Raw genomic sequence first — 20690 nt, 5'->3', positions numbered from 1 at the left:
AGCTCATACCAAGAACTAACTTAGTTGGTCTTTAAGGTGCTACTGGAAGGAATTTTTTCATTACTTTCTCTGACCATGTTTGTTTCACATGCAGAAACTGCATGGCACAGGCATGCCACATTCTTACCTTTAAGGTCCTTCTACCCAGTTTTTCACAGTGAACCTGTCAGGCTGCCAGAAAAGCCCCTCCATCTGTTGTCTGACACTGTAAGCAGAACCAGGCCCAGTGCTTGCAGTAATTAACTTTATTGCTCAGTAATCAAGGAGTCAGCACACAGCACATCCATCAGATAAGCTCGTCAGTTGCAGAAGCTAAAGCTCCGTCCTCTCCCTCCCTTATTTATACCTCCCTCCTTGCATTTTTTCACTGTGTCTCAGCTTTTCTTAATTGTTCTCGCCTTTTCTCGACCCTTCTTTCCTGAATCAGGACTGTGTTGCACAGCAGGAGACCCAGCCCCTGCTCCTTCTTTATCAGCACCTGTGACTACCTCAAGCCTCTCCCCTTCACTCTCACTCTCTATTGATGATTCCTCCCTGTCCCACCAGTCTGAACCTGGTTCAAAGTCCCCTTCCACCTCACGTACCTCCTGGACTACTGGCTGCCACCACTCTTCCTCGTCCAGACAGTCCCTGAAAAAACCCCTCAGCCCCCCAGGCCATTCATCAGGATCTCCCAATTCTTGAATCATCAGTGGCGAGAGGGATCTGTGTGCTGATGTGGACAGAAGGAAAATGAAAAGTCAGCTTTTGCCTGTCCCTTCCCCCGCTTCCATGGGAGGCTATAATTTTAGAAATTTAATTAAATAAATCCCTTCAGAGTCATTATAGAACATCTAGTTTAGTGTATTACGAATTGGAGGCAAGAGACCAAGTCTCTTCCTGTGCTTTGGAATTGCTACCTACAGTTCAGACTGCAAAAAGTCATTTGTAGAACGTATTAAAATACCACCCAATTATATTTTTTAAACAGCAGATTTATTGATATAATTACCAGCCCCTTTTCTTCCTGTATTGCTTCTGTATGTTATAGTTTGAGAGTTCCAATGACCTCTGTGTTACATTAAAGATAATGACAAGTCTGTGGCCTGCTGTTTAATTTACCTGCCAGCCTACATAGTATGCCACACAGTGACTGTACATATTTTCATATTTCTGTATAAAGGCATACCTCCTGCCTAACAATCAAAAGTCACATGGGATTGCTAAGGATTTTCTTTGCTTTATCACTATTGTCTGCTTACGGGATCTTTGGCAATGTGAATTTTGAAAAATACAGTTTACAAAACAGAAATTTATCTCAAAAAAGGTAATTCATCCCTTTATAGTCCAAGAGAACACTGCCAATAAAGTTTTTTTTTTAATCTTGTAACACATTTGCAAAAATACCAATATCTTCAGTTCTATAAACTAAAGAGTTGCCAACTTGGTCTGCTAAACTGCCCTTAATTTTAACGCTGGAATTGCACCTTTTAATTTGTGCATTCATTTGCTGTGTTCACCCTTGTGTCTATTCACTACACTGCATTTAGTAGAAGAGGAATTTGATGTTATCTGTTAGTTTTCAGAAGATTGTGTATGCAGTTTCCATGAAAGACCCAACTTCATGGAAAGTGTTTGCATTACAGTTTGTGATGTCACAAAAAGAAGTGTGGAAAACAATTTGAAGGGAAATCATAGCCTCCTACCTGTGGGTTGTGCGGACTAAAACTGGTGATGTCTATAAGGTGGACCACGGCAGGGCAGGCATCTGCAGATACCATGAAGGATGTTAAACTGATACTGGCTAACAAATAGCAGAACTTTTATCTCACAATTTTCTTCTGTAGTTTTGACTTGTGAAAAAATACCATTAGTAATGCACTATTTTAATTTAAAATGATAGGGAGAGGGGAAGAGTCAAGTTATATGTATTCTTCTCATTGAAACTGTGTTTCTCTCCCCCCACCCCCAACTTTCCAACCAGGACCTTGTGACTACAGTTATTCGAATGTTTGAAAGTCCTTCTGCCTCCATTCGAGCAAAGGCTTTTCTAGTCTTGTTACAAGTTTTGATTAATAATAAAGAGATGCTTCTTCTGAGCTGCCAAGCAAGGTAAAGTGATGCTCTAAGCTATTATTGGACCGAAAGGTGTGTGCAGTTAAAATTTTACTCTGGGAATTGTATCATGTTTCTATCAACAAACTTGTTACCTTCCAATGCTGGCGGCATGGTTGCTTATCTGGTGGATTACAAGGCAGAACTATGAAATCACTAGTACCGAGTGAGCAGCCTCTGATTGATCAGAACAAAGGAGAAACCTTTATAGACATGGGAAAGACTGCCAAGCTACTCTGAGCAAGTCAGAAATTGAGCTGTGAAGTGTTGATACGGCTCTTGCATGGCCCAAGAAAATCGGAAGCTCATTTTGAATCTCACTACCTGATATTTGACAATGGAAAACTTAATACAGTTACTGGCAGCTTACTGATCTGGGCAGGGGGAGTTGCAATATTGAATCTCCCGGCAGCACTGTCGCTGCTGCTTACTGGTAGGGTTATGAGGCAGCAACAGGAGACCCAATTTGGTGCAGTTGTGCCCATACAGCCTAACCTCATCCCTGCCTTGCCTCTCCCCTTGCTAGTAAGTGGCAGCAGTCAGTGGTGGAGCTTCATGCTCCAGCACTGGGGGCAGAGAGCAGACAGGTGGGTGGCTGGTGCACATCCCAGGGCGTGGCGCACTGTCCGCAGGGGCGTGGTGCCCAGTGCTGGTGGGGAGCTGCGATGGCACCCCACCAGAATCATGGGGCCGGGGGCGGTGCGCTCCCCCCTCTCCCCTCTTCTTCCGCCAGTGGCAGCAGTTCTGCTCTCTGGAGGCTATTGTTGCAGCTCCACCCCGCCATGCAAGCCACTTTGAACATACTTTCTGTTGCTTCTTTTCTTTGTCTTTTTCTTACTACATACAGTGGTACCTCGGGTTACATATGCTTCAGGTTACAGACTCCGCTAATCCAGAAATAGTACCTCGGGTTAAGAACTTTGCTTCAGGCTGAGAACAGAAATCGTGCAGCGGTGGCGCAGCGGCAGCAGGAGGCCCCATTAGTTAAAGTGGTGCTACAGGTTAAGAACAGTTTCAGGTTAAGAACAGACCTCCAGAACAAATTAAGTATTTAACCTGAGGTACCACTGTACTTGCCTTGCCCTAGCTGGTTACTAGCTTCTAATTTCTCTCCATCCTGCTTTTGCTTATACTATAAATTCTCACTGGCTGATGATAATTAGCTCGATGGACTTTTTGCTTTGTTCCTACTTTCAGTGCTTAAACTTCATTAGAAATAAAGTCTAGAAGAAGTTGTTTAAAATGTTAAAATCAGTAAATCGTTTCAAAGACTGTGCAATCAGTTTTAGATCCCTGCATCTGTATTAAGGTTGGTTCAGATATAACACCAAACTAAGGTTTGGTGCTATTATCAGGCTTGCTTACTTCTTTTGAGCTGCTGTTGGCTTTTTAGATGTGTGAGTCATCATACATATAGCCAAAGCATTTTCAAATGTGAAGCATTCAAAAAAACAGTAAAATTTAAAATATACTCTTTGCTATGCATTCTGTTTCACCATTGCCTAAGGGCCTATTGAAGTGATTCTCTTCCTGAATGAATAGCAACCACAGTGGAGGTTTTTTTTAGATGCTAAGGGATTACTCACCCAATTAAAGCTTGTAAGATTTAGTATTACTTTCTGTGGAATGAAGAAATTATAAATTAACTTGTTAAAGCAGGACTTTTATTCCTCTTCAGTCTAAAATAAAATGTGAAAACAAGTTAATACAATTACATGCAATGAAGGTTCACTTATGTAGAATAGATTTTAAGAGCTTATATGCCATGCTGCAATCCTGTACCCACTCTCATGGCAGCCTTCACCACCCCACTGCCCTCTAGATGTTTTGGGTAGCAATTCCCATCAGCTTCAGCCAACATGGCCAAAACATCTGGGGGGCTCCAGAAAGGGGTAATGCTGCCTTACGGAAATTCTTGTAGCGATCTTTTGAGAGAAGTATCATTGTTTTGTTATATAAGATGAATTTCTATGTGTGTAGATTGGTGATGTACATTGAAAGAGACAGCAGAAAGGCCATGCCAGGAAAAGAGCAGCAAAGCAGCAATGAATACCTGTCAAAATGCCTGGATCTTCTCATCTATCACATTGTGCAGGAGCTGCCACAAATTCTAGGTAAATTCTGCTTCCTCGCTATAAAAGGAGGTAGAGGTCCCTTTTGCTCTTTTCTTGTGAAGCACTGTAGAGGATTAATGACAAAAGCAAACACAGTTGTTGCCTCAAGACGCTGACATTCCAAAAGCAGTAATGGCATGAGTTACAGTAGGAAAGATAACATGCTGTAATGGGAGAAGTATTAGAGGGCTACAGTTGTGGTCCTGTGGTAATAGGAATGAATTTGCTGGATTGCATTCCACCGTTATAATTGGAAATGGTGGAGAAAGGGTAGTAGGCTCTACAGTTTCTTGGGGAGCTTCCACCACTGTGGCCGCTCCCTCCACGCCCACATTTAGAGTGGAGCTACAACATCAGCTTCGACATCCATGATCCCAGCATCTTCCTTTGAAGGTGGCCCGGAAACTACAATTAATCCAGAATTTGGCAGCTAGACTGGTGACTGGGAGTGGCCGCCAAGACCATATAACACTGGTCCTGAAAGACCTACATTGGCTCCCAGTACGTTTCCGAGCACAATTCAAAGTGTTGGTACTGACCTTTAAAGCCCTAAACGGCCTCAGCCTAGTATACCTGAAGGAGCGTCTCCACCCCCATCGCTCAGCCCAGACACTGAGGTCCAACTCCAAGGGCCTTCTGACGGGTGCCCCCCCCCACAAGAAGTGAGGTTACAGGGAACCAGGCAGAGGGCCTTCTTGGTAATGGTGCCCACCCTGTGGAATGCCCTCCCATCAGATGTCAAGGAAATAAACAACTATCTGACTTTTCAAGACATCTGAAGGCAGCCGTGTTTAGTGTTTTTTATGTCTTACTGTGTTTTTAATACTCTGTTGGGAGCTGCCCAAAGTGGTTGGGGAAACCTGGCCAGATGGATGGGGTATAAATAATAAATTATTATTATTATTATTATTATTATTATTATTATTATTATTATTATTATTATTTTATTTTATTTTATTTTTATTTCATGACTCAACCATCACCAGTCTGCTGGAGCAGAGGCAGTTTTGCCGGCACCACAAAGGACATCACAGCAGTGATGTAGAGCAGAGCACAGAAGGCGATGGGCACTGAATTTTAGTATTGCATAGGGCATCACTGACATTTGAGAGCCCAAAAGCTGCCACTTGCTGGAGCGCTACAAGATTATCTTAGCATTACTTGATATACAAGGATTTCATGCAAGAAAGCAAGTGCTAGTGAAATTAAGTGAGGCATAATGTCATAATTAAGAAAGGTGTTTTGAATTCTTGCTGAATATATAGGGCAACAGCAGGTTTAAGAGGTTTAAGTTAGACAACTTGACAACAATATTACAGTGCCAAGTTATCTTCTCGTATACGTGAGGATATAAACATTTTGTTAATTTGTATTCAGTTTTAATGGCGAAGATAAGACACAAAGATGCTTCTCTCATCATTTCCTTAAAAACAAATGGGGCTCTCTTACACATGTTTTGTGAATAATATTTAGTTAACCCTTTATAATGATGATGATGATAATAATAATTTATTTATACCCCGCCCATCTGGCTGGGTTTACCCAGTCACTCTGGGTGGCTTCCAATAGAATATTAAGAACACGTTAAAACATTAAACATTAAAAACTTCCCTAAACAGGGCTGCCTTCAGATGTTTTCTAAAAGTCAGATAGTTGTTTATTTCCTTGACATCTGATGGGAGGGCGTTCCACAGGGCGGGCATCACTACCAAGAAGGCCCTTTAATGTCCAAAATAATCAAATTGGCAAATAAAACTAAATTAAAAAATGTTCAATTGCCGATCTAGTTTTTTGTAGATTTGAGAGGGCCATTTGCATGTAAACAATATTGAAATTTCAGTCTCTTCCAGCAGATGTAGCTGTAAACCACATATATTAAAGTACTTATTTTTTAAAAGTAGAAAAACATTTCAGATGTACATTTTCCAAACCTAAATCATGTAAACTATAACAATGCTTATTAAAAACTGGTTAACCTTTTTGTCTGAGCTTTAGCAGTACAAACTATGAGTTTTGCTGCTTCATGGCATGTAATTTCAGAGAATTCTCAGGCATGTCCTCATTTAGCAGGGACCCAACAGAAATCTGTGCAATGGTGTCAGCAAGGTATCTTGTATTCCATTAGTCTTTTCACCAGTGCAGCATAGGAGTTGTTCTGTGGCTCCAGCATAGGAAAGATAGTGGCTGCAGTTTGATGCTGAGTCCGGTGATGGATGTCACTGGAAACTTACAGGTTACCTTGTGCTAGCACTGAGAGTCCAACTACACTTCATGTTAAATATATTGTTCTCCCTTGCATGTCTGCTTTTTCTTGTTAAATTAATAGCTGTTTTCTCATGGTAGGGGTAAAAGGTAAAGGACCCCTGGATGTTTAAGTCCAATCAAAGGTGACTATGGGGTTACGGTGCTCATCTTGCTTTCAGGCCGAGGGAGCAGGCGTTTGTTCACAGACAGCTTTCCGGGTCGTGTGGCCAGCATGACTTAACCGCTTTCTGGCTCAGCGGAACACCTTGACAGAAGCCAGAATCCACAGAAATATTGTCAGGACCATACCATTCCCCAGGCAAAAATAAAAAATAGATCACCCATCAATGACAGATTCCTTCCTGTGTCAGCTTGACAGGTGCTATAATGATTTTCATCAGGATTTTTGATGAAATCCTGTCTTGGACATGCAGTCCCAATCCTGGTGTCTTATTTATTCCATTTTTATTTTTTCAAGGTGCCACACATGGTTCTCCCCCTCCTCAGCAGTGGGGTATTGCTTTGTTTGTAACTGTGTTATGCACTTATGTGATTTTATATTTTTAACTGCCCTGCCAGCTGCTATTTTGAAAAGAAAAGCAGACATGCAAGGCCAAATTACCTACTTAATGAAATATCATTTGGCTCTGAGACCTTTTGCCAACACTGTGTTGCTGTGCCAGGATTGAACTATTGGATTCTACCTAAGAAAACTATTTTCTGTAATTTAAACAATATTACCTGTGAGAGACTGGTTGAGTCACCTATACCTGTTGGGGTATCTGTCTGCATGTTGAGTAGCGACTCTGCCCACCTGGGTTCTAAGAGGTGTGGCCAAAGGGCATTGTCTATTTTGCCTATTTGGCGTCTTAGGGGTTGATCAACTTTTAGCCTAATACTGAGATACACACACAGCATCAGTGGTGTCTGGTGCCCTCTAGACCTGGTACGGGTGTTAGGAGGTTATGGGGCTTATCTAGTTAGCAGTTATCCCCCCCCCCCATTTACAAAAATAACTGCAAATGATTAAGCAAAAAACATATACTCCACCATTGCACTCTCTTAATCAATATAATTATAAACTGAGCTGCTCAAATTAGCAACCATGCCCTTCTTCTGGCTAGCAGCAAATAATGTATTTTGAGGAATGGGCCATTTAGGAAACAGCTCTGTGTCTGCTCTAACTACCCTTCAAGGCAGCCCCACTAGGTCAATACTGAGGTTGTTGGTTAACCTCATAACAGATGGACTTGACGCCTTCATAATGGTGCTGAATTTCAGACAGTCTAGTCAGTCATATGGTTTTTCTGCTTAGAGACACACGAGAGGGATTTCTTTGCCGTAGCCGATCCTAATGCAATAGTATATCTGAGTTCTGTAAATACTTGATTGGTCAGAGAACAATAGGTTGACAGAAATGTCTGCAGAACATCTCTGAGTTCAAGTAGAAGTATGAAAGGTTTGTACAACAGGAAAAAACCACAGGGCTTTGAGATTTTGGAGGATGCTTGACATTTTCCTTGGGAGGGCCATGCCCTAGTGGGCCAGCCTCTACTTCTGGTCATAAGATAATTAGGTAGCACTAAAGTAAGCCTGTTTCTTTATTTAGAGCACCAATAGTGGAGCATTGCATACAAGGTTAAAATACTAAAAACCTGAAAAATTCAATTTTAGCTGGGACCTTCTACAATCAACTTGTACTGTATTAAAAATTCAGACACCGATATGATTTATTAATGAACATATTTGGAGGATATTACATAACTGGAACAATGCTACTCTGTAAAAAATGCTATCCATTGCAGAAGGGAGTTATATCTTACAGCTTTCCCTTTCAGTTAGCAGATAATAATTATAAATAGATATAATTATAAATAGGACATGAAGGTGCTCCTCTTACTTCATAATAGCCAAATGGCAGGCAGCAGGATGCTCATGCTCCATTGCAATCGCAGTGTCTGACACCACAGGAGTTCAGTTTGTACCAGCCCAGACTTTCTCGGAAGAAAGTCTAACTGTTAAGTGGAGTTTATCCTCAGTAACTGCAAAGGACCACAGACTTGCTAATATCATGCAATTTGTGCTTTGTAGGTGACATTCTTTCTGCTTTAGCAAATGTATCAGGACGTAAACATCCATCAACAATTCAAGCAAAGCAGCTGAAAGGGTGCCTTCCAATGATGCCTGTGGTACTTCATCTTGTGACATCCCAGGTATAATTTGTTAAAGAACAGAAAATGAAGACTGTTGCTGGTTTCTGGGTTGTTTGCGTTTTCCACTTTATTGGCTATAGTCCAAAATGTTGCCTTGTTGTAGATTGGCATTAATTGATGCCAGTGAGTTTTGTTACAGAGTTCTTACACTTTCATTTTATTCTGCTAATTAAAGTGAAGCATATCCTGCTTTTGTGGCTTGTTTCTCCAACCTGCACCCCTGCTGCCAGCCCTCTCCAGTGCTACATCAAGTATGAGTGGAGCACATGAAGACCAGGGTCTCACCAGTCTGTACAGTGACGTAGAGAGCAGAAGATTCTGCTCCCAACTTCCCTCAGTTCTCTTCCTGTTGCATTTCTGAGTACTGGGCAGAAGTAGAAAATGTGCAAGACATTTGCCCCATAAGGCATGCAGTGATCTGGCAGGACACAAGCCTTTTTAACTCTCTCCTTCAGTGTTACATTTGGGTGGGAAAGTGTCTGCTCCAGACGGAGCCCAGGAGTAGTATAAAGTACCAGTTGATTCAAGAGGTGGACAGGCGCAGTGCTCTGAAAGAGGGTGATGGGTGGAAGAGTGGGAGAGACAGCCTTCTCAAACTTCACAGAACTCATCTAAAACATTGCTTTAATAAAATGAAAGCAGAGGGCAGTAAAGAGAACACACCATGTTTCTACCTGCCGTCGCTCCTGGCACCCCTCTACAGTGGTACCTTGGTTTGCAACAGCTTTGGATTACAACCGTTTTGGATTACAACCGCATCAAACCCAGAAGTGCTTGTCCCTCAACCCACCCACCCCCATTTTTTTATTGGTTTTCACAAAATTATAAACAAACAAACACATAAAACAAACAAACATAAATCATAACCTTATTAAAAATTACACTTATTAACATTGTTAAGTGACTTCCTCGCTTCCCCTTGGTTGAATTTCAATGCTTATCCTTTTAACGGTTTTCCAAATCACAGTTCTTATAAAGTTTAACCTGAACATTAACATCCTTAGATCTTTTCATTTTGAAATTAAACCTCTTAATTCATCACTTAACTTATATAAAATCCTAAGCCGATTAAGTATCTGCAAGCTGTTTCCAATTAATTTAACTTGACATATTTAACTAAATAGTCATTAAATTTAGTCCATTGTTCCTGATACTCCTCCTCCTTCTGGTCGTGGACTCTTCCAGTTAGGTCGGCTAGCTCTGAGAAATCCATCATCTTCATCTGCCATTCTTCCACCGTTGGTAATTCTTGGGTTTTCCACTTGTGTGTCCCTTTTTTTTTTATTACAACCAATTTGGGGGGGGGCAGGCCTCATTGGTGAAAGCGCGCCTTGGGTTACAACCTGTTTTGGTTTACAACTGGGCCTCTGGAACGGATTATAGTTGTAAACCAAGGTACCACTGTACAGGAAATATCACAGTATGTAGTATTTTGTATCAGCGTGGTGGGTACCGTGGCCCCAGGCACAATTTTGAGAGGGGGTGCAAATAGGCATCCCCACAGCAGGCTCCTTCATCGGAGCCTGGCTCCACACCAGAATAAGCAGGGAAGCAGGCGAGTCTGTGGCAGCATTGCCACCCACCCTCAGCCGCGGCACACTTTGCTCCCGGCGGTGTCAGCTGTGGCGCTAGCTCACTTCTGACCCGGCTGCAGAGATCGGGGGGGGGGGGGAGTGGGCAGCAGCTTCCCCACCCCTCTCCTACCCTGAACTGTTGCACATATGCTCCACCACTGTTTTGGATGAAGATAGGGAAGGAGACAGTCAGCTTCATGTTGTAACATTGAAGCCCTTATCTAAGCCCTAACACCGTTATGTCAAGTTGCTCCTTCCATCTCTGTCACATTCTAAGGTGCTTAATTCATACTTGTCATACATAAAAACATAAGAAAATCCCCATTGGATCAGAACAATCCAATCAAACAATCCTGTTTCCAACAGCAGCCAGCCAGGTACCTATGGGAAGCCATCAAGCTGGACATGAATGCAGTAGCAACTGGTGTTTAGTGATGAACTACCTCTGATCCTGAACATACATATAGCCATAATTAACAAGTAGCCAAAATTACCCTTATCCTCAACAAATTTCCCTTATTCCATTTTAAAGCCGTTTAAGTTGCTCTTTTTGCCACATCTTGTGGTAGGGAACTCTTTAGAACTATGCAGTATGTGAAGAAATACTTCATTTTGTCTATTCTGAAGCTTCCACAGTTGAGCTTCAGTTGATACTGAATTCTGGCATGAGAAGAGAGAGAGAGAAATTCTCCCTGTCCACTTTCTCTACAACATGCATAATTTTATATATCCGTATCATTTCTTTGCCTTTGCCTTACCTTTTTTCTAAACTGAAAAGCTCCAACTATTGTATTATCTGTCTATTACTAATCAACTGTGACTCAAAAATGTCATTTTCAATTTTACTGCATGCTACAGCATATTTACCATGTCTTCCAAGTACTTATTATTTTTCAATGTTATATATCTCATAGGTATTTCGTCCCCAAATTGTAACTGAGGAGTTTCTGTGCAGCTTTGGAACTTTGCTGGTAAGTAATGGTTTCAGGTTGTGGAGAACATGCATACATAAAACTAATACAAAAACAAGCTACCGGTATATGCAAAATGGAATACTTACAATTTTAGCAGTTTTTATTTTAATATGTATTAGATATATATTAATTTTTTAAAAAAGGGACATGGGAGGCGCTGTGGTCTAAACCACTAAGCCTAGGGCTTGCTGAGCAGAAGGTCAGTGGTTCGAATCCACGTGACAGGATGAGCTCCCGTTGTTCGGTCCCAGCTCCTGCCCACCTAGCAGTTCGAAAGCATGTCAAAGTGCAAGTAGATAAATAGGTACCACTCCGGCGGGAAGGTAAACTGCATTTACTTGCGCTGCTCTGGTTCACCAGAAGCGGCTTAGTCATGCTGGCCACAGGGCCTAGAAGCTGTCTGCAGACAAACACTGGCTCCCTCGGCCTATAGAGCGAGATGAGTGCCGCAACCCCAGAGTCGTCCGCGACTGGACCTAATGGTCTGGGGTACCTTTACCTTTTTAATTTAACTTAGTGATACATGATTCCCTTCTGAAATATGCATGTTCAAGAAAAATATAATAGTGTTACTTCCCCCACACACATAATGTGTATACTTTAAAAACATATTTAGTTAAGGACCCCCACAAGAAGAACTCCGACGTTAAAATCTATAATGTTTTAGAGAACTGCACTAAACTGTCTATGCATGTTACATTAGGTTCTGCTGTTACACATCAGGTAGCCTGTTTTTTACTGAACATCACATGTCCAAAGATAGCCCACAGCAACTCATCTTCCTTTTATCTCTTGTACCTGTCCTTCCATAAGACAGTTATCTGTTAAACAAGTTCACCCATAGTGGCATCTAATAATCTTAGAACCACAGCACCCCTATGATCAGAATCAGCATACATTACTGTCAGAGCTGCTTGAAGATCCTAGCTCACAGAGGATCACGCTAGCCAGCGATCATTAAGTAAAAGTCTTTATTGAATTACAGTTTCCATTCTCACGCTGCTGCGCGCAACTCTACGTCTAGTAGCTAGGTCGGCGAAGCTCCGTCTGAGTCTCCGCCCCGTGTGCACCAACTTAATATCCTAGCCTTGCTCCACCTTTTCCGCCTGACTGTCCTCCTCTGGGTCCCTCTACCCCCCGGGGCTTCTTCCTTCCGGGATTCTTCTGACGCTGACCCGGACCCTCCTGCCTCCTTGCGCCGGGCTTTAGGACCTGGTTCCCTTTCGGGGCTGCTTACTGCGCCGCCTTCCTCTGCATTTGAACTTGGCGCGCGCGCCCAACCTTCCACTTTCCTCTTAACCGTTTCTTCGCTCCCCAATGGAGGTGTGGCCACTCCTGACTCATGCCCTCCCTCCTGTGGTGAGCTGCCAGCGCTTCCCCCCTGGCTCCCTTCCTCTTCCCTGCTTCCTGGCGGTGACGCTGGTCCCGATTTCCAGCTGCTCCCCCCTGAGTCCCCTCTGGCTCTATCTTCCTGGGGTGCCCCCCTAGACTCCCCCCTTGCCCTGGCCACTGGTGCTCCTTTCTGTGAATCCTCTGATTCACTGGAAAGACTAGGAGATCTCGGGTCGTCGTCATCACTCATCTTTTCTTCTGCCTCCTCCCCTTCGCTCTCTGTTTCCTCCCTTGCCCGTGCCTCTGCTCCTAAACCCCTGACATCCATCCCCCCCTCGAAGCCCCCCATTCCCCCCTCCCCTCCTTCCGGTGCTGGAGCTGGGGGCTGCTGTTGCAAAGGGACGAACGTCGGATATCGGTCGCTTCCCGTGGCGGGCCTCCATCTGAACTCTCCCGGGTCTTCCTCCCTGCTCTCGTCGACGACGGTCACCTCCGCTTCCATCTCTGTGCCGCCGTGCTCGAAACCAGGGTCGTCCCCGAAAATGTCCATGTCCGTCTCTCCCTCACTTCCTCCTGGCGGCGTTGCTCGTCCTGAGCATTCCAGCCACTTTCTGCGGAACTGCTCCTCTGGCCTATCGTCCCACCAATACGAGGGTTCTGAGGCAGATCCCGAGGGTGACCCCTCCGGGGAACGGACGTCTCGTGTCGGTTCCTCGTCCGAGTCGAACCCCCGGAACGTGCTGGCCGAAAGCGTGGGCGTGAAAAGCCAGTCGTCGAAAAAGTCTGCTGGCATAGGTCTATGTGGGAAGAGGGCATGAAACTCGTCTTTGAGCAGAGGTTCGTCTAAGGCGTAGCCCGGCACCCAGCTGTTCGCACTGGCCGGGGTGCCCTCCTTGGCGAGAAAGTATTCTACCCCCTCTTCCCCCCATCTGGAGTCCAAAATCTCCGTGACTTCGTTGATGCGCTCCTTCTGTGCCACTCCCGCGTGCCCTGTTCTGTCTCTGGCCGGACTCGGCGCCGTTCCGGGTTCCTGGAACCTGTGCGGTGCCTTGTAGGGAGTGAGCACCGATCTGTGGAATACCGGATGCATTCTGGAACCCTCCGGAAGTGCCAGTCTGAAAGCTACCGGGTTGACCTGCTCTTCGACTTGGTAGGGCCCCAGTTGTTTATGCCCTAGTTTCTTCTTGGCCAACGACCTGGCCAGCACTGCGTGGGCTGCTAACCAAACCCAGTCTCCCACGTGGAGCTCTTCTCCAACCCTTCTGTGCTTGTCTGCTTGTACCTTGTATGCGTGCTTGGCCAGCTCCAGGTGGCGCCTCAGCTGATCGTGGACTTCCTGCAGCTCCGACGCGAACGCATCTGCTGTCTGCGGCTCCCCCTCCCCCATTCTTTCCAGTCCCGGGAAGGTTCTGGGGTGCCTCCCGTTGTTGGCGAAGAACGGCGTGACCCCCGTGGACACGTGCTTCGTGTTGTTGTAGGCGAACTCGGCAAGCGGCAGGTAATCCACCCACGTCGCAGGCTGTTGATTTGCATAACATCTCAGGTACTGCTGCATGATGGCATTGACCCGTTCCGCTTGCCCGTTGGTCTGCGGGTGTCTCGCCGACGCCAGGTTGATCTTGACGTTCAGGAAGCCCATCAGCTTCTGCCAGAAATTCGAGATGAACTGCCGCCCCCGGTCGGACAGAATAGACCGTGGCAGACCGTGAACCTTGAACACGTGGTCTATGAACAGTTTGGCGGTTTGCTCCGCCGTGGCCACCTTAGCACACGGAATGAAATGCGCCATCTTGGAAAACAGGTCCACCACCACCAGCACTGCCGTCTTGCCCCTTGAGCTGGCCAGATCCGTGACAAAGTCCAGGGCCACCCTTTCCCAAGGTTCGACCGGAGTTTGCAGCGGTTCCAACAGTCCGGCCGGCGGTTTGTGCACTGGTTTGGCCCTCTGGCAGGTGTCACACCTCGCCACGTAGTCTGCGACCTCCCCTCTCATTCCAGGCCACCAGAAATCCCTGGCTACTAATTCCACCGTCTTCTCCTTGCCAAAGTGCCCGGCCGTGGGCGCGTCGTGCAGCTGCTGCAGCACCTTGGCTCGAAGTTCGTCTCCCGGCACGTAGATGGCCCCTTTACGGATGAGCAATCCATCTCTTAGCTGGAAACCGTCGGCCGCTGCCTTGCCCCTTTGCACCTCTGCCATCTTTGCTTGTGCGAAGGAGTCCCCCTGCAACGCTCGTCGCACCGCCTCTAGGTCCACGGTCGCCGCGGCGCACGCCCACACTGTTGGTGCGAAGATGTGCATGGCGGCCGCTGGTGTTGCGTCCTCCAGATACTGTGGCTTACGGGAGAGAGCGTCTGCCATGATGTTGGTGTCCCCCGGGACATACTCTATTCGGAAGTCGAAGTTCGCAAAGAACTCAGCCCAACGTATCTGCCTCTGGTTCAGGAACTGTGCCGTGCGCCAGTGCTCTAGATTCTTGTGGTCCGTGCAAACCTGCACCGTGTGCTTGGCGCCGATCAGAAAGTGCCTCCACGCCTTGAACGCTGCGTGAATGGCCAGCAACTCCCTGTCCCATATGGTGTAGTTCTGCTCGGACTTGCTGAGCTTCCTGGAGTAAAACGCTCCCGGTCGCCACACCCCCTGCGGGTCTTTCTGCAGCAGGACCGCCCCCACGGCTCTGTCCGAGGCGTCTGTCTCCACCCTCATCGGCTTGCTGGGGTTGACATGAAGCAGCTGCTCTTCCGACGCGAAGAGACGCTTGAGTGCCTGAAAGGACTGCTCCGCCTGCTCTGTCCAAATGAACTTCTTTTTTTTGGAGCTAAGCGTGTCAGTGATGGCCGCCGTCTGCATCGCGAAGCCCTTGATAAACTTGCGATAGAAGTTCGCAAAGCCGACAAACCGTTGGACCTCCTTCCGGTTGCGCGGGCTCTTCCAATCCAACACCGCTCGAACCTTGGCGCTGTCCATGGCGAGCCCCTTGTCAGACAGCTTGTAGCCCAGAAAATCCACCTCCGGCACGTCAAATTGGCACTTCTCCAGCTTGGCGTAGAGCCTATGTTGCTTTAGCCTGCTCAGCACTTCCTTGACGTGTTTGTCATGCTCCTGCTGCGACTCCGAAAAGATCAGGATGTCATCTAAGAAACAGACGCACGTCTTGTAGAGAAGTCCCGCCAACACGTGATGCATAAACGCTTGAAAAACGTGGGAGCCATTTTGCAATCCAAAAGGCATAACTCTATATTCGTAGGTCCCCAGTGGCGTGAACATGGCTGTCTTCCACTCATCACCCTCCCGCATGCGAATGAGGTTGTACGCCCCCCGCAGGTCCAACTTGGTGAACACTCTGCCCTTCCGTACCTTTGCGAGGAGGTCGTCAATTCGGGGCATGGGGAAGTCCGATGGCCTAGTCACACTGTTCAAAATCCTGTAATCCACTACGAGTCTCTTTTGGGGCGTGTCCCGCTTCTTAACAAAGAATACGGGACTGCCCCCCACTGCCCTGGACTCCCGGATGAAGCCGCGCTGCAAATTATGATCAATGAACTCCTTGAGTTCTTGCAGTTCGTCCTCTGACATGGAATACAGTTTCCCTTTAGGCAGCGCCGCCCCCGGCAGCAGGTCAATTTTGCAGTCATATGGTCTGTGAGGGGGTAGCCTGTCTGCCTCCTTCTCGCAGAAAACTTCCAAAAATTCAGCGTACTTGTGGGGAATCGCTTGCAGCGTGCCTAGCAGCAGCTGTGACTCCTCTTCCTCTCCTTCCTGCCTGGGCACGATGCAGTGTTCAGCACAAAAGGAAGAGCCGAAGGTCAGCTGCCTCTGGTACCAAGCCATCGTTGGGCTGTGCTTGTCCAGCCAACTCATGCCCAATACAATGGGCGTGTCAGATAGTTGAGTGACGTTGAAGCTGATGATTTCTCTGTGATTCCCAAGTCGCATCACCATTGGTGGCGTCTGCTTCACCACTTGCCCCCCGAGCAGCTCCCTGCCATCCACCGTGACAACCTGCAGGGGCAGTGTGGCCGGCAGCAACTGCACAGCGTGCCTGTCGACAAAGTCCTGCCCTATAAAGTCCGCATTGCTGCCTGAGTCAATGGTGATTGGCACGTCCATGGTGATTCCATTGGGCAGCTGGAGAGATGCTGTGAGCCTCACTACTGGTTTGGGCGGGAGGGGGTTCATGGGCTGTAAAATCTCTGGGGACTGCGTCACTAACACGTCTGGCTGGGCCCCAGTGCCTCTTCCTCCAGCCAGACAGCGTCGTTTCCCTGCTGTGGTCCTCCTTGCTGCGTTGCTGCAGTCACCATTGCTGAGGCTGCAGTGAGCTTGTGGGGCCTCTGGGGACACTCTTTTGCCATATGCCCTGGCTCCTCACAGACGTAACACTTCCTGTTCCCTCTAGGAGGCTTCGCTTTCACTGCTGCCGGTGCTAGGGCTCTGGTTGCTGACTGAGCCCTTGCACCTCCAACCTCCATAGGTTCGGCTCCTCCTCCTGGCGGAGGCGTGGATTGCGCCCGCGCTGCTTCTCTGGGAAGGAAGGAGGGGCCCCCGGCTGGTTCGCGCCCTCCACGCCCTTCGTCCCTGCTCCACGGACGTCCTTCCAGCCTCACCCCCACTGCCAGTGCCCTCTGAACGACCTCCTGGGTGGTTCGGGGTCTCTCCCCCCTCGCGATCTCATCTTTAATCGAGTTGTGCAGCCCCTCCCAAAAGAGGTCTCTTACAGGAGCCGAATCTCTGTCCCATTCCAGGGCACTGACCAAGGCGAAAAAGCGGGCATGATACTGCCTGACGCTGGCCCTCCCTTGTCTCAGCCCATGCACCTCCTTCCGTGCAAGATCCACGTCAATACTTGATAAAAAACACCCATCCATCGCTTTAATAAAGGCATCTGCATTCTGGAGCGCCGGATCCTTATCTCTCCATAAATTGCGTAGCCATGCTTTCGCATCCCCATGCAAATGGGACATGATGAACCCCACTCTCTCTTGTTCATCTCTAAAGTCTTTATGCAGCAGTTGCAGTGCGCACAGTACGTCGGCTCTAAAGTTGGGATACTGTTGCAGGTTCCCATCGAAGTGAGAGACCAGCCCGCCTGTCCGTCTCGCCAACCCAATTCCCTCCTGCCGGGGTGTCTGCTTTGTCAGCACGTCTAACCTGACCTGGAGATCCCTGCAGGCGGCAGCTGCCTCCTCCTCTCTCTTCCTGGATGCGAGAGCCTCGGCGTTCAGTTGTGCCACTGCGTTTCTGAGTTCCTCTATCTGCTGCTCAGCCGTCATGTCGTCTGCCGTTCGTGAGCTCGCTAGTAGGCACCTGTTTCTCTCCCCTCCTCGAGGCTGTAGATGCCCACAAGAGGGAGACGGAGCTTACTGTCAGAGCTGCTTGAAGATCCTAGCTCACAGAGGATCACGCTAGCCAGCGATCATTAAGTAAAAGTCTTTATTGAATTACAGTTTCCATTCTCACGCTGCTGCGCGCAACTCTACGTCTAGTAGCTAGGTCGGCGAAGCTCCGTCTGAGTCTCCGCCCCTTGTGCACCAACTTAATATCCTAGCCTTGCTCCACCTTTTCCGCCTGACTGTCCTCCTCTGGGTCCCTCTACCCCCCGGGGCTTCTTCCTTCCGGGATTCTTCTGACGCTGACCCGGACCCTCCTGCCTCCTTGCGCCGGGCTTTAGGACCTGGTTCCCTTTCGGGGCTGCTTACTGCGCCGCCTTCCTCTGCATTTGAACTTGGCGCGCGCGCCCAACCTTCCACTTTCCTCTTAACCGTTTCTTCGCTCCCCGATGGAGGTGTGGCCACTCCTGACTCATGCCCTCCCTCCTGTGGTGAGCTGCCAGCGCTTCCCCCCTGGCTCCCTTCCTCTTCCCTGCTTCCTGGCGGTGACGCTGGTCCCGATTTCCAGCTGCTCCCCCCTGAGTCCCCTCTGGCTCTATCTTCCTGGGGTGCCCCCCTAGACTCCCCCCTTGCCCTGGCCACTGGTGCTCCTTTCTGTGAATCCTCTGATTCACTGGAAAGACTAGGAGATCTCGGGTCGTCGTCATCACTCATCTTTTCTTCTGCCTCCTCCCCTTCGCTCTCTGTTTCCTCCCTTGCCCGTGCCTCTGCTCCTAAACCCCTGACAATTACCTTTCTATTCCTTTTGCTGCCAACTTCTACACAGTTGATGTTGGAGCTTCATAAACTTTATATAGCCTTTGTTGACCTACCAGAAATCCCTCTTTCACTTACATCAGGTCCCGCAAAACTTAAGGCTAGCTTAATTAAGGATAAGAGAAGTGAGTGGGCTGAGTTTTTATTTAAAAAAAGAGAGATTTTGAGCACAATGTAATTATTATATTCTTTTGTTTAGTGTTTCTTTGTCTAGCAATGTTTTAGATGGAATTATGAACAGAATTTTTAGATCATTCTTCATAGCTCGTTCAATTTAATATTGTATTTACTTTGAAATATTATTTTTCTTGCTAGGACAGTTGTATTATGTTTAGTTGATGAAATGCTAAGTTGCATAAACTAGAAAGCTGAGACATTTGTCACATTCAGCATCAGCATGCTAGCTTTGATATTAACAATAAAATCTGTATTGGGATTCCCAATGCTCCAGAGTGCTGCAGTTAAAATGAAGTAGTACTTCTGCATTGTATTGTTAGTTTTCACCATGTCTGCAACAGCTGCTGTGAAATGACTCTATTCTAAGAGTACCATTTTTTCCTTTGAAACCAAATATGGTGAGTACACATGTTTCAGTAACAGGTGCTTAAATTAATGATTTACTTATACAGGAGACTACAGTACTTCCTAATGGAAGCAGTATGGACCTCATGTTCACTTTTGTTGTGTTCCTTTAATTCCAAGAAAATATAAATTATTTAGCTGCACCATTGTATGATTTCACAGAGACACTGAAATGTTTGTGAAGGAAATATTTTTAGAACCACCATTATAATAAGTTGTAAGCTCACGTAAAAAAATAAAATGCAAAGCTTTCTCTTCTCTTAAATATTTGATTACTTTGGGTTTTATCAGAGGTTGGATTAATGTATTGAGCTACAAATTGCTGTCAAAAAAATTTCCACAGAACAGATGCAATGCAGAGGAGGACAGTATCTATTTCTCATTTCTGTCCTGCTTATTCTTCACTAAAACAAACTTTATGAACAAAGAGTACAAGATATGAATGTTTAATGAATCAGCGTATTTGTATATTTCTGTGCAAGGCAAATTATGAAGAACCATATCTGTAGTTGCTTTGCAGAATGGCGATTTAAACAGGATGTCACTCATTACAGCTTTACATCAGCCCTATAGTTTTTGTCTGATTGCAGTTGAGGATATGGGTTGTAACTGAATGTAAATTTATTTATTTTAATGTGTAGTAGTTGAAAACAAACAGTGGTACACTGCTAATATGTAGGCCTCCTGGAGATTGAGATTTGTAATGTGAAAGAGTCTTTGCATAGTGTCTGGAATTCCATATCATGTCACCTCTCAGGTCTCATCATTTAACAGATGCTTCCTTCTTGTCTTAATAAAAGGTTCCTTCCCCTCCACTCCCCCTTTAATAATGAGGAATAGAGGATAAATTGAGAGCAAAATCCAGCTAAGGTTAAAGTATGTGCTTGTTTTCTTCCATTGAAATCAAATGAGCTTTAAACACCTTGGGTTGGAGTGGATCATTCTGATTATCTTGAGCGATGCACTGAATTTTAAGATTGACATATGGTAAAGCTGTCATCCTTTAGGTTTGTAGTTCGTGAACTGCTGTGTCAAAATATTGGCAATCGCTTGAAAAGGTGTATATGTTTTTTTGTCCTTCTGATGTTGCCTGTGATGAGTAAAAGCAAACCTCTTTGACACCTGTGGAACTGGTCACTTCTATCGGATGGGCACTGTCATTTACAGAGAGTGCGGCAAATAATCTCTGGCATTAAATCCCATATTTGACATGCTGTTTGAATCAGTGTGGCTTTCCTCAACTTTCTCATTCTTCCTTGTAGCCTTAATCTCTGGAAGAGACAGAGAATCATAGAATTGTAGAGTTGCAAGGTACCCCGAGGGTCGTCTAGTCCAGCCCCCTGAAATCCTGCCCACAGTTGTCTCTGGGTAGGCTTGAACCACCAACCTTTGTGTCAGCAGCTGAATGCAATCACCCAT

At 46.4% G+C, this 20690-nt stretch overlaps 1 protein-coding gene across 6 annotated transcripts in view; it reads left to right on the top strand.

Moving 5' to 3' along the window:
- ULK4 (unc-51 like kinase 4) overlaps positions 1-20690 on the top strand; it is a 170174-nt gene that overhangs the window by 44280 nt on the left and 105204 nt on the right. For all 6 annotated transcript variants that reach the window (XM_083467849.1, XM_083467852.1, XM_083467848.1 and 3 more), the window contains exons 22-25: positions 1964-2091; positions 4075-4208; positions 8544-8665; positions 11154-11210. In XM_083467849.1, the coding sequence (XP_083323975.1) occupies positions 1964-2091; positions 4075-4208; positions 8544-8665; positions 11154-11210 (441 nt within the window). The remainder of the gene's footprint in view (positions 1-1963; positions 2092-4074; positions 4209-8543; positions 8666-11153; positions 11211-20690) is intronic.

This window comes from Podarcis liolepis (assembly GCF_965112155.1).
Source record: "Podarcis liolepis genome assembly, chromosome: 12".
In the NCBI taxonomy this organism is placed as follows: domain Eukaryota; kingdom Metazoa; phylum Chordata; class Lepidosauria; order Squamata; family Lacertidae; genus Podarcis; species Podarcis liolepis.
Note: the sequence above shows the minus strand (reverse complement) of the source record. Positions and strands in the feature narration are given on the sequence as shown.